This window comes from Otolemur garnettii, unplaced genomic scaffold (genome assembly GCF_000181295.1).
Source record: "Otolemur garnettii isolate 467f Iridium unplaced genomic scaffold, OtoGar3 scaffold00014, whole genome shotgun sequence".
Classification (NCBI taxonomy): Eukaryota; Metazoa; Chordata; class Mammalia; order Primates; family Galagidae; genus Otolemur; species Otolemur garnettii.
This window is the reverse complement of record NW_003852409.1, coordinates 16,706,776-16,721,174: the sequence shown is the minus strand read 5'-3', so window position 1 is coordinate 16,721,174 and position 14,399 is coordinate 16,706,776. Positions and strand designations below refer to the sequence as shown.

At 46.2% G+C, this 14,399-nt stretch overlaps 1 protein-coding gene across 3 annotated transcripts in view; it reads right to left on the bottom strand.

The window, feature by feature from the left end:
* The window catches only part of BSPRY (B-box and SPRY domain containing), a 22,877-nt gene extending 14,598 nt beyond the window's left edge, over positions 1-8,279 (bottom strand). For 2 of the 3 annotated variants that reach the window (XM_023510618.1, XM_023510619.1), the window contains exons 1-2: positions 8,055-8,255; positions 4,410-4,508 (exon numbers count right to left, since the gene is read on the bottom strand). In XM_023510618.1, coding sequence (XP_023366386.1) covers positions 4,410-4,508; positions 8,055-8,255 — 300 coding nt within the window. Of the gene's footprint in view, positions 1-4,409; positions 4,509-8,054 lie in introns of all 3 variants that reach the window. The other variant, XM_003785232.3, reaches the window with a different exon arrangement.
* Between the last annotated feature and the right edge of the window lie 6,120 nt (positions 8,280-14,399).

Below are 14,399 nucleotides of genomic sequence, written 5' to 3'. Positions count from 1 at the left end.
GGCGCCTTAGCCGGTTGAGCTATAGGCGCCGAGCCAAAAGTGTACAATTCATCATATTTTAAAAAAACAAAGATACAAACGAGTAGATCAAAGGAAGACTAGCAAAATAATGAAAGCTGTGACTACTTTGATCAAAACAAAGAACAACTGTACACAGTCTTAAACTTTAAAGGAAAATGGAGTTGTTTCCCAATTTATTTAATAAAGTTCATAAGCCTTGATACCAAATCTGATAAGGACTATAAAGACATGAAATTCATAGGCTAATCTCACTCCTGAGCATAAATGCAAAAATCCTACAACAAAACCAAAAATCCCTAAACTGAGATTAGCAATCCAAATCCAGAAATTGTGTGTTAACAATAATACCAAAGGGAAAGGGAGGGGGTGTGAGGCTAATAAAGGGTAGCGCAAGGGACGCTTTTGTGATAGAACTGTTCTGTATCTTGATTGTGGCAGTTATCACAAAAATCTATACATGTGATAAAACGACATAGAATTAAATTATTAAACATACACATGCACTTGCACACATGTACAAATCAGTGCACATAAAACTAGCAAAATTTGAATAGGGCGAGCTGTAGCAATGCAATTTTCTAGTTATAATATGCACTGGCAAGAGGTTGCCAGGGTAGAAACTCGTTGAAAGGCATTGCTATACTATTTCTTACAACTGCATGTGAATTTACAATGATTTCAAAATAAAAAGTTAAAAAAACATACATTATGAAAAAGTTGGGTTGGTTTTCCCCAGGTATTTGAGAATGGTTTAGCATTAGAAAATCCATCAGTGTATTACTACATTAACAGAATGATGGAGAACAAAACTTATCCATCAACTGAGAAATGGTATCATTAAGAACTTACAGCGAGGGTGACAATTAGTGCAAAAATAGAAGCAACTGGAAGAACTTCCTCAAGCTCTACCCACTACCTACCTAAATACCTGCACTTGTGCCCACACATGCTGCCTTCCCTGTTCCTGTGGATGAGCTGTGCACACTCTTATCTAAGGCCAACCCTTACACTTGTCCACTAGATCCCATCGTCCTTGCTGTATTCTCTGTTTTCTCTTGTGTCATTAATTTTCCCTGCTCTACTGGACCATTTCTAATAGTATGTAATTAGAGCAATTTCTCCCATCTAAAATGAGCAAAATACCCCAAACCCCTCTTGATCCCATATACCCCTCCAGGTAGCATTCCATTTCTCTGCTTCCTTCCACAACAAAGCTCCTCAAGATTTGCCTGGGCTGGCTCGGCACCCGTGGCTCAAGCGGCTAAGGCGCCAGCCACATACACCTAAGGTGGCGGGTTCGAATCCCCAGCCCGGGCCCGCCAAACAACAATGATGGCTGCAACCAAAAAATGGCCAGGCGTTGTGGCGGGCGCCTGTGGTCCCAGCTATTTGGGAGGTGGAGGCAGGAGACTCGCTTGAGCCCAGGAGTTGGAGTTTGCTGTGAGCGTGATGCCATGGCACTCTACCCGGGGGATAGCTTGAGGCTCCATCTCAAAAAAAAAAAAAAAGATTTGCCTGGGCCAATTATCTCGTGGTTTCTGTAGTCCCAGCTACTGGGGAGGCTGAGACAAGAGAATCACTTGAGCCCAAGAATTTGAGATGGCTATGAGCTATGCATTCTACCTGGGGCAACAAAATGAGACTCTGTCTCTAAAAAGAAAAAGAAAAAGAGCAATATGAGATAATTCTGGCTATTTTTTTTTTTAAGAGATGGGATCTCACTCTGGCTCAGGCTGATATTGCTCTTTTTCCATTCTCTCCACACTCCAGATTTTTTGGGGTGAAATTCCCAATCAGACTTTCACCCCCCACCAGTCTACAAAAAAAGTCCTCTCATCAGGATCTCCAATGATGTTCATGTTACTAAATCCAATATAATCCATCTCAGTTCTCACCTTGCTTGATCGCTCAGCACCATTTGGAGTTGTTTGCCAATTTGTTGTTCCCCATTGCCAGCCAATGCTCTCCCACCTCTTTGGAACCCCTTCTGAGATGCTGTGCTCTTAGTTTTACTCCTGTCTCACTGATTGCTCCTTCTTGGTTCTCTTTTGCTGTTTCCTCCTATCTTCTCAGGGGCCAACCACTGAATTGGAGTACCCCAGGCTCAGTCTTTGGACGCCCACACTCTCCTATCTATACTCATTTACTTAGTGAATTCATTCCCATGGCTTTCAATACCATTTATACATGGAGGAATCCCAAATTTATATCTCTAGGCTTCTCCCTACCCAGAATCTTCACCTGGATGTCTAATAGGTATCTCAAATTTAACACCTCTACAGTGGAATTCCTAACCCTCTCCCACGTCACCCACTGCCCCACATGCAGTCCTTCCCCACCCAGTAAATGGCTATCTATCCCTCTAGGTGCTCAAATAAAAGAGCTTCAGAGCGACCCTGAGTCCTACCCCTTCTCTCACAGCCTATATCCAATCCATCAGCAAATCGTGTTCTTTCTTCAAAACATATGCCAAATCTAACCACTCTTCACCACCATCACTTGGGCCCAAACCAACCTTGTCTCCCACCCCATTATTATAGTGGCTTCCTAATTGGTCTCCCTGCTTCTACTTCTGCTGCCTATAGTCACTTCTCAGTGTACCGGCCAAAGTGCTCCTTTTTAATCTTAGTTCAAATCATCTTACCCTGCTCAAAAATTGTCAGTGGCTTCCCATCATACCCCAAACAAAAGGCAAAGTCCCCATGTGGCCAGTGAGGGACAATCCAGCTCTATCTACTGCCTTCTCGAGTTTTTACTAAGCTGCAACCTCACAGGCCCCCTTGCTGTTTCTCCAATGCGCCAGGTACACTCCCACCTTAGGGCCTTTGAACTTTTTCAGAAACACACTTTTCAGGCTGTTCCCTTTTTCAGAAACACACTTTCCCCAGATACATGCTCCATTTCCATTCCTTCTTGGCTTTTGTGCAAATAGCAACCTTCTTTTTTTTTGAGACATAGTCTCAAGCTGTCACCCTGGGTAGAGTGCCATGGCATCCCAGCTCACAGCAACCTCCAACTAGGGCTCAAGCGATTCTCTTGCTTCAGTTTTTCTATTTATAGTAGAGATGGGGTCTCGCTTTTCCTCAGGCTGGTCTCCTACTTGGGGGTTCAAGCTATCCATCCACCTCAGCCTCCCAGAGTGCTAGGATTACAGGCATGAGTCACCACACCCAGCCAATAGCAACCTTCTTAATGAGGTCGTTCCTGGTCACAGCACATGAAGTTGCAATCCCAGTCCTCAATACATCCTCTCTATCCTTTCCTATTTTGTATTTCCCCATAGCACTTATCACCTTCTCACATAGCATATATTCCATTTTTATTGTCCCTCTCCTCTGGCTAGAATTAAAGCTTCATGAAAACAGGAATTTTTGTGTTTTATTCATTGTGAACCTAGCACATTGAACAACGGTGCCTGCACATGGTAGTGCTCAGTAAGGATTAACAATAAACAAATGGTGAAATGTTGCAAGTTCTCCCCTTAAAGTCAAGATCTGCTACATTGGCTTCTATTTGACATAGTACTAAAGTCGCAGGCAGGGCAGTAAGAACAGAAAATAGAAAGAATAAAGGGGATGAACGAGATGGGGAGAGGAGAAGAAGGAGAGGGAGGTTAGTTGACATACTGATAGTATCATGCAAAATGAAGTAGAGATAGACCCTTTAGGTTCTGAGAGACTCCTGTATCATGCCAGGAAATTCCATGTTTTGCTTATGTTAATTCAAGTGGGTTCTGTTCCATGCAATTAAAAGAACCTTGAGTAAGGCAGTGCCAAGCCTACTCTGTGTACTAGGGGGAAGAAGGGAGGGAATGTGCAGAAAGAAAATCACAGCACTTGCCCCTGAAGGACATGCTTGAGAGGGGCAATGAGTCCACACAAGGACAGCATGGGCCTGGGAGTCAGAAGGTCTAGGTCATAGACTGACTCTGCCAAGAAGCTGTGGGGCTTTGGACATTATTAATCGCTGTAAGACCCACTTCCCCTTCTGTAAATGAAGATGTTACTGCCACCTGCTGCATAAGGTTGTCATAAACTATATTCAATGTAAAAGTTCCTAGGTTATTTTATAATTCTGGAGCTGAGCAGCAACTAATTAGATGGTAGAAGAATACTACCCTTCTTGATTCCCTACCCTAAGACAACCAACAATGTCATTTTCTAGCAGAGTCTTTGCACCCAATATGGTAATAGGAACAAGCCCACTCTGCCCAGATTGTAAGATTGAGGCTCAGAAAAAATGAAAACCATCTTTCCTGGACGTCCAACTTTGCTAGTAGCACAGTGAGTCTGTAAGGTTGGGAAGGAGCCCTATACTTGTTCACATCTCTAAGGCATGGTCTTATCATGGGAGTGGGCCCTCAGTAGAGGTGAAAGGGAAAGAATTACCACTGCTCTCTGGTTCTTCCCTGGCAGGACTTCAGCCGCATATTTGGTGATGCCAGCACTCTGTAACTGCAGCCTCTCACACTGGTCCACAATCTTGTTCTGCAACACAAACAACTCTGATGAAGTTTTAATCTCTGTATGTGAACCATTCACTCCATTCCAGTGATTGTTTTTCCCCTTTCATTGCAACTCAGCCACCTATACCCACAGTTATATCCCAGATATCATTATTATCAAAACTATACCACCTCCAAAATCCTCATTTCAAAGACCCACACCCTGCTCACCATGGCCCATCTTTCCCAATCACCAATTCTAGAATCCCCATTCTAAAAATTCTTCAGCTCATTTGGGGCCATCAGCATATCACTCTCACCACTTTTTACTGTCCATCACCCCCTTCAGTAGCCACACTTCCTTTCTTACCCAGAAATCCCACAGCCCATTATTATAATCACTTCCTGGCACACATGCTCAACCCTCCCTTTATCCAGTTCCCTGACTGGTCCACACCCACACCTAAGCAGAACACAGTTCTCAACCTGGTCTACCCTAAGTTTTTCCCATTCATTAAGTAGCACAATCAATCACCTGCCTGTTATCCAGTCCAAAAACCCCACATCTAATCCATCAATGCTATCAGCCCTATCTCCAAAGTCTCTCTCTCCTCTGGCCATTTCTGGTCACCTCCACTCCAGCTATTTTACCCAGATTGCTATCATCTCTCACAGAAGCCACTGTTGGAACCTCCAAACTTGGCTTCCATTCTTGACACTCCCTACAGCCACCTTTTATAAGGAAATCAGATCAGGTCACGCTCCTGCTCAAAACCCTCTAATGGCTTTCTGACACAATCACAGTAAGATCAAGCTTCTCACCTTCGTGAATATGGCCCTACCTGATGTGACTCTGCCCATTTCTCCAATGTCACCTCCTACCACCCTCAACATTGGCCTTCTTTCTGTTCTTTAAACACACCAAACTTGTCCTGACCTCAGTCCCTTTGCACCTGTTGTTCCTTCTGTCATCAGTTTATACATGCATGTGTGTTTGTGTCTCACTCCCCCACTCTACTCAGATATCACCTCTTCCGAGAGGCCTTCCCTGACCATCTCCCACCTCACCCAATCTCTCTTTTTGCTTTATTTTTCTTCCTTGCATTTATAACTCTCTGACTATGTGTGTCCATTTACTATTTTTGGCCTCTGTCCTTCCACCACTGCAGGAGGTCCCCCTACCTCAGAGTGAGTTCCTACATATAGAAGGCCCTGAATAAGTATTTGTTGAATGAACGAACCCCCACTTCCTGGACTACAAGAGCTTCAGCCCTTCACAGCCCTCAAAGCTACCAGCAACATCCATAAGAGTAGTACAAAGTTTTAGAGCTGGAGAAACTGAGGCCCATCAAGAAGTGTCTTGCCCAAGGAGATATGCCAGGCCCCTGCTTTTCCATTCCATTTCTCAAGGTAATCGTCGGAGATCTTCCAAGCAGCAGTCCCTCTGCTATTTCTCCTAAGAGTTTTGCCTCAGTTCTATCTGGCAAAAGGCAACTCAGCTACCTCTTCCGGAAGCCCTCATACTCAGCCCCCACCACCACCACAAGTGGAAATTAGTCTTATATGTCACAGGTCCAAACATAAAGTCACAGAACTGGCTAGGAGGAAGCTGTGTTCAGCGTGCACCACAGGACTAAGAAAACCGAGACTAGCTGCAGGGCAGGAATTCAGAGGTAAGACAGCAGGAGAACTGGGGCTGTTTTTCCTCAGTTCAGCAACAGTCTTGTCTTGCAGTGAAGTTTCTTTGTTGGCTGGAGGGATAGGGAAGGAGAGTGCAAAAGACAAAAATCCACTCTTAATTGGAGAGAGAGAAGGCAAGACTCATATGCTTAGGGCCTGAGGTGGGGGGTTCAGGGAAAACTTCCTGAGGCAGAGGACATTCCAAAAGGAGCTCCAGGTTTACCACCTGCCCCAGGCTTCACTCCCTGCACCTCTTTGTTCCAGCCCCGATGGCTACTTTTTAAGGCCTAAATTCTCACCCCCAAAATGAGAGCGTCATTTCCTCTCTCCAACCACTGAAGCAAAAAAAGCAGTTTCCTCCTGCCTACTTAACGACTCCCCCAGTCCAGACCCCACACATAAGGAATCTTAGAGGAGTCACTACCCTGTTCTCTGCCTCAGTTTCCTCATCTGTAAAATGTAGGTAGGATGACCACATCAAAGGCTTGGTCTGGATGGAATGAGATAACAGGTATTTAAGTAATCTAGAATTTGCAAAGTTTCTATCCATCATGCAAATTGACTATACCATGTTATCCTAGTTTATTTTCTTCTTCTTTTTTTTAGAGACAGGTCTCCGTTTATCGCCCTTGGTAGAGTGTCATGGCGTCATAGCTCATAGTAACTGTCAACTCCTGGGCTTAGATGATTCTCTTGGCTCAGCCTCCCAAGTAGCTGGGACTACAGGCACCCGCCACAATGCCCAGCTTTTTTTTTGTTGTTGCAGTTTGGCAGAGGCCAAGTTCGAACCTGCCACCCTCGGTATACGGGGCCGGCGCCCTACCCACTGAGCCACAGGAGCTGCCCATTCTAGTTTATTTTCATCATCACTCTCATTGATACTGGTAACAAAAGAACCAGCTGGAGTTCTTAAGTAACACTGAAAAACTGAACCTCTCCCAATCCTGGCACCAGGTAAAGTGTGTTTATTACAGTCCAGTCTGAGTAGGTGAGGTCCCCAGTGAGAGCCCTCAGGCCTCACAGCAGGGCTGAACTCCAGTGGGTATAGGAGAAACACAAGTTAATCCCCAGGGGCCACAGCTAGAGTGGAAGAAGGGAGAAGCTCCAGGGTGACTTGACTCTCCAATCTTAGCAGCTCAGAGTCCAGGTGGTGACATGAAAGTGACCAGCCAGGAGTCAAGCTGGAAGTGGAGGTGGGAGGAAACCCTAGGTGAAGGAGTGACAGCCTCCCCGCCCCCTTCTCTTTATCCAAGTGAAACCAGCTTGAAGAACAGTCAGACCCAGTCCAGAAAGAGAAAGAGATCACCGTGCCAGAAGCCTGAAGCAGGTAGGGGAAAGGAAGAGGCTTTGAGCTGCGGGATTGAGGGATTGAGGGGTAAGGAAGGGCCAGCTTCCACAGGAGCGAGAGCTGGGGCACACCTTGCACTAGGGAACTGGAATAGCTGAGCCCTTTATTGCCCAAGGCCAACTCCAGCTCCCTCGATGCGCAATGGAGGGGGTACTGGGGACGGGGGAAGGGCTGTGTCCGCCGCTACATGCTAGGCACCGATGAGTAAACAGCATTTTACCCATTATCCCATTTATATCTCCCAACAACTCCAATAAATACGCGCTATTCTTATCATTGTCCCCAAACTACAGATGAAGACACTGAGGCTCAGAGAGCTACGCGACTCACTAGGATGAGAGGGAGTGGATTCGAACTTGGACCAGCCTGCGCACATAGGCCACACCCTTAACCGCCACGTTCTACAGCCCAAACCACTGCAGAGCCTGGGTGCCTGGGTTGGCCGTCCGGCGCGCCGGGGCCCGGGCTCCCCACTCCCAGCTGGGCCCCGCCCGGCTCGTCCCCCTGCGGAGCCCCTCGCCTTCCGGAGCCCCCAGCCTTCCGGCGCCCACGGCCGCTCACCCGCAGCTCCTCGGCGTGCTCCTCCGCCCGGCGGATGCGGTGCCCCTGGCAGCGGCCGCCCAGCCCCGCGCAGGCGGCGCACACGGGACGTCGCTCCGAGCCGCAGAACCAGCTCAGCGCCTGGCCGTGCTCGGGGCACAGTGGCCTCGGCTCGGACCCCGGCTCGGGCCCCGGTGTGGGTCCCGCGCCCTCCGCGGACATGGCCGAGTGCCCGGTGTCGCGCGCTCCACCTGTCGCAGGTGGCTGCTGGGCGGGGCCTTCCTGACCCCGCCCCGGGGCCCGCCCGGTACACCCGCGCGCCCCGCCGGCGCTTCCTCCCACCCAGCCCGGCACCCGCTCCTGGCCCTGGCATCCATCCCGCCCGCCCCAGCGCTCTTTCTCATTATTTACTTAATTAAATCGCACTGGATGAATGTTTATTTTATAACAAACAAAACCCACCCGATATTACTGTGACCGTAGGAAACTTTACTGAGCACTTATTAAGTGTCAGGCTTTTGCTAAGCACTTTATGAGAGTTCTATTGTGTAATCCTGACAACTGCCCTTTTCGATGTCCACCTTTAGACCAGCAGCTTAAAGCTAAACCCTAGTGTCAGACTGCCTGGTCTCAAATCCCGCTGAGCTGCTAGCTCCGGAGTACCCTAGAGGTCCTCAGCTATGAGGATGCCCACCTCATAGACTACTGATTGTTTGCTAATAGCAGGAGAGTACTATTATGATCCCCATTTTTTTTTTTTTTTTGAGACAGAGCCTCAAGCTGTTCTCCTGGGTAGAGTGCCATGGCTTCACTGCTCACAGCAACCTCCAACTCCTGGGCTCAAGCGAGTCTCCTGCCTCAGCCTCCCAAGTAGCTGGGACCACAGGCGCCCGCCACAACGCCCGGCTATTTTTTGGTTGCAGCCATCATTGTTGTTTGGCGGCCCGGGTTGGATTTGAACCCACCACCTTGGGTGTACATGGCTGGCGGCTTAGCCACTTAAGCCACAGGCGTGGAGCCATGATCCCCATTTTTATGGAAGTAAGGTACCAGGGGTCACAGTTACTAATTGGTAGCAATGAGATTGAAACATAAGCAGTTTAACTTAAGTTTACTACTATCAACAATTTTTTCGTAACACACAAGACCTGATGAAAAACACATCTGTGGGAGGCTGATTTCTCCCAAAATATTAAATCGAAATTTTCTGAATTTGAATATTTGAGATTTCTTGTTAAACTAGCATTGAAAAAAGGTAATGCATGTTTATTCTGAAGAAATAGAATACGCAAATAAGCACATGGAAGAAAACCCACCCACCCCCTTCCCAGAAAGAACAACTGCTAATATGTACCTGAGCCCTGTTAGGGCTCTTTCCCCCAGGATCTGATGCATCAGTTTGGGCCCAGACAGAGGGACCCATTTGGGTTTGTCTGGCATACTAGGAGACCACTGCTCTCCTGCCCCACACTCTGTCTTCGGAGGTCCTGACAGAGAGCTGAGCAGAGAACTCAGCCAAAGAAGGCAGGGCCAGGCTTTAGGTGTTAGAGAATATTCTGAGTTCATTAGAACTGCACACAAGTGGGAGCAAAACCTAAAAGCGATTCAATGGGTCTCTATCCTGACGGGCCTCTCAGCAACAGCTACACAAAGGAGCTAGAACCCTTTCCTTCTAGCCCCTGTAGTTTTAACCCCTGAGGAGTAGGGCAACTAATACCCCCAGAGCTTCCCAGAGCAGTACTGAATGGTGTCATTATCCAATAAGGACACATTGTCACTCCAACTAGACAAATACCATGTCATGTGACTAGAGAGAACACGGAGTGGAATATAGAGTCATTGGTTTCAACGCGGGTATGGCTATTTACAGCAATGAGACCTTGATCAGGTTCCTTAGTCCCTATGTGTCTTCAGTTTCCCCAACTCTACAATGGGGGTGATAATAGTATCTACCTTAGAGGGCTGCTTTGAGAATCGAATGAGATCTTGTCCACAAAGTGTGTAGTTTTGGAGTGTCTTATATATAGAAGAGCATAATAAATGTTTTTATTATGCATATGGGGATCTGCAAATAAACTTGTAGCAGGTTTCAGAATGTAAATTGTGTGAGGTTCTTTGTCAAGGGCCCCTGCATCAAGTTTTCCAGGGCATCCCAGTGGGAGGGTGATGGCCTCATAATGGCATCTATCCTCCTCTGGGCTTGGGGCTGGAAATAGGCCAGGGTAATTAGAGATTGTGGTTATAATGTTTCTGTTCTAAAGACTGAGGGTGGGGAACTATTAAACCCTATGGTGAAAACAAAACAGGAGGTGCTTGTTGCCTGAAGGCTAAAAAGAAAAGACACTGTGGGGACCTGGGGAGGAGCAAGGGGTTAAGGTTCCTGGAGAAAAGTGGGTGCCCTTTCAGAGGGTGTGGACCTAGGAGAGCCTGAGTCTGGGAGGCAGCAGCAGAATCACCAGGGGTGCTTCCAGGCAAAGGCAGAGGGCTAAAGTGAGAGTGGATTTACCGTTGATGAAGTTGGATTCATTTGTTCTACCACTCACCGGCTGAGTGGGACTGACTGGAGAATCAACCTCTTTCCTAAACATGCATCAAGCCCTGCAGACCCCATGTCCTGGATACTCATAACCTCTCCCGCTGGGGCTCTCAAGTTTTACTGGCTTCAGAATTACACGGGGTGTGGGGGACATGGGAGATAGGGGCAAGAAGAGGGTTGTTAAACTTACAGACTTTCCAGTTAGAGTCTCATCCATTAAGTCTAGGATAGAGCCAAGAATCTGCGTTTATAGCAGTCACCCGTGATTAGTATGCAAATGAGCCTTCTGCCACTTCTAGAAACACTGCTCTATGGCAGCAGTGGCATTTTATTTTATTTTATTAGGTGGCATCTTGATTCAAGGGGTAGAGAGCGGCATCTTCAAAAAAAAAAAAAAAAAAAGGGCTCGGCGCCTGTGGCTCAAGCGGCTAAGGCACCAGCCACATACATCTAAGGTGGCAGGTTCGAATCCAGCCCAGACCCGCCAAACAACAATAATGGCTGCAACCAAAAAATAGCCGGGCGTTGTGGCGGGCGCCTATGGTCCCAGCTACTTGGGAGGCTGAGGCAGGAGACTCGCTTGAGCCCAGGAGTTGGAGGTTGCTGTGAGCAGTAAAGCCATAGCACTCTACCCAGGGGGACAGCTTGAGGCTCTGTCTCAAAAAAAAAAAAAAAAAAGGAAAGATAAAAGGAGAGAAAGAAAATCCCCCATAAACTATGCCCATAGTAAGTCTTGTTGTTGAACAAAATTTATGGGAGCCCACTGTTTTGGACTAGGTTCCTAGAGTAGACCCCGAGAAACCAGATCAAATCAAAATGGAGTCCCTCATGCTAAAGTTCCACTTTACCAAACCAAAACCCAGTTGTTTATCTGACCTTCTGAGAAATCGAAGGGAGTGGGGGAGAGCAGTCAAACCCTCAAAGAATATGAATTTAGCTGGCATGATATATAATAAGGAAGTCCTCTTTGTCCTAACCTTAAAGGGAAAGCAACTTTGTTTTTGCTTTTGCTTTATTTTTTGGAGATAAGATCTTGCTCTGTCACCCAAGCTGCTGTGCTATGGCACAATCATAGCTCACTGAGGCCACCACGAATTCCTGGGCTCAAACAATCTTCCAATCTCAGCCTCTTGAGTAGCTGGGACTATAGGTGAATGCCACCATACTCACCTCACCTACTTTTTCATTTTTTATAGAAATGGGGGTCTAGCTATGTTTACCAGGCTGTGACTTTAAGCAATCCTCCCACCTCAGCTTCCCAAAGAGTTGGGATTATATATGGGAACCACCGTGCTTGGCCAGAAAGTAACTCTGAAATGACCAATCTTCTTTTTCTTCCTTATTTCTGCTTTTTTCAGCCCTTTTCTGTCAATAAAGTCTACTTCCTCTACTCAGATCATTGGAACATTCTGCTTTATAGAATGAGGTGTTGCCCGATTCTAGAATTGCTAATAAAAGCCAATAATATGACTTAACTAAATTTGTTGTAATTGTATCTTTTGGGTATATATGTAGGTATAATACTCAAGTCACGTTTGACCTCTGCAATTACAAGAGGTACCCAATCATGACTTGTATTCATTTTTTGTTATGTATATGTACTATTATAGTTTTAATATAGGTTTTTCCTTCCTTAAAATGCCTTTTTTGGCATTATGTATGTATATATATAATATATACATACACACACATTTTATATATATAGGCACTGGTGTATATACATATATATGTGTGTATATATATTAGAGAGAGAGAAAGTCACTGGGGTTTGAAAGTATTTCTTTCTGAGAGTTATGGCCAAAAAAATGGGTAAGTTGGTTAGAGGCCTTAGAGGACCTCTGGGGCCTTCATGGGTGTGGTCAGGGCTGTACTTGAACTTTAGGGTTTGCCTAGGCAGGACACGCTGAGCCAGGGACACCTTTGTTACATCTTAGTCATTCAACAGATTTATTGAGCCCCTACCTGTGTGTGTGTGCAAGTTATATTTAAGACACTGGGGAGACAACAAAGAGAACAAAGTCTACTCTCATGGACAAATAAAACAAATGGATATGGAATATAAAGTCAGTAGTGGTAAGAGCTACAAAAAAGATTCCAGTATTAAAGGTCATGGACAAATAAAACAAATGGATATGTAATATAATGTCAGTAGTAGTAAGAGCTACGAAAAAGATTCCAGTATTAAAGGTCATGGACAAATAAAACAAATGCATACATGGTATAATGTCAGTAGTGGTAAGAGCTATGAAAAAGATGCCAGTATTAAAGGAAGGAGAGCATGATGGAGGTGCTGGTGTAAAAGGAATGAGTTAGGAAGCCACTCTGGGAAGTGGCCCAGGAAAAAGCAAGCCGCAGTAATATCTGGAGAAGGAGCTTTTCAGGCAGAGGACGAACAAGTACAGGATTGGTTTTTATGCCACAAATTCTCCTCCCGTTTCTAAAGAACATCATACACTTTACATTGTGTGAAAACCTGCTACAAATACATTCACAGATTCTTACACACATGATGAAGTGCACATTAGCCTCCTCTCCCCCCCCACATGATACAGGCAGGAGCATACCATTTTTATAAAATTTGGGATTATGTATCCTGCTATGTAACCTGCCCTTTCACTTGCTCATTTAGGATGTTTGATTTTGGTCTTTTTTTTTTTTTCTTTTTAACTTTGCTAGTGAACATTTTGGAAAGTCTTTTGGAAAGCGCTAATCTTCCACACCTTTACTTTCCCTTGGGCCAACTCCTCAATGACAGACCTAAACTTTGCTGCCTGCCTAGTGGGACTCTAGCCTGCCCTGGCCCCACGTGGCCTATTCCCATTCCTCCTTCCTCCTCCGCGCCTGATCCAAGATCGCTGGTACTGGGCTATAAGTCATCAGACAAGGGTTTGCTCAGGGTACAGGAGCAGCAAGACTGTTGTGGCTTCTTTTCCTTCTGTGATGTTTTCACAGGACAGCCAGTTTCAACTGCCACCTTTAAGAGGACCTTGGTAGTCTGCCAGTACAGACAAACTCAGATCACATGGGTGCCCTGTGATAAAGTCTAGGCCCCCAATGACAGATTTCTCTCTGCTCAGGCCAGCCCAAACTAGATGAGACCAGCTCACTTCTCCAGAGGGCTCCTAGGACCAGCCCACTGGTCCAGAAAAGAACAACAAACTCAGGTAAGAAAGAGTCAAGAACTAGGACCGAGGGCCAGACAAGGTGGCTCATGTCACTCATGCCACTCCTAACACTTTGGGAGGCCGAGGCAGGGTGGATTGCCTGAGCTCAGGGGTTCGAGACCAACCTGAGCAAGATCAAGACCCCATCTCTAAAACACAGTCAGGCATTGTGGTGGACGCCTGGAGTCCCAGCTACTTGAGAGGCTGAGACAAGAGTCTCACTAGAGCCCAAGAATTTGAGGCTGCTATGAGCTTTGAGGCCACGGCAGTCTACCAAGGGTGGCAAAGTGAGATGCTGTCTCAAAAAAAAAAAAAAAAAGAACTAGGATCATATTAGAGTTGAAGGCTGCTATGGTTTGAATGTGTCCCCCAAAGTACATGTGTTGGAAACTTAATCCCCAATGCAACAGTGTTAACAAGTAGAACCTTTAAGAGGTGATTAGATCTGCTATTGTGAATGGATTAATGACATTATTGTGAGAACTGGTTATTGTGGGAATGGGTTTCCAATAAAGGGATAAGTTCAGCCCCCTTCTGTCTAGAGAGCTTCTTCTGTCTTACCATGTGAAGCCCTCTGCCATATTATGATGTATTAAGAAGGCCCTCACCAGATGCTGTCCCCCAATCTTGGACTTCCCAGCCTCCAGATCCTTAAGCCAAATAAAT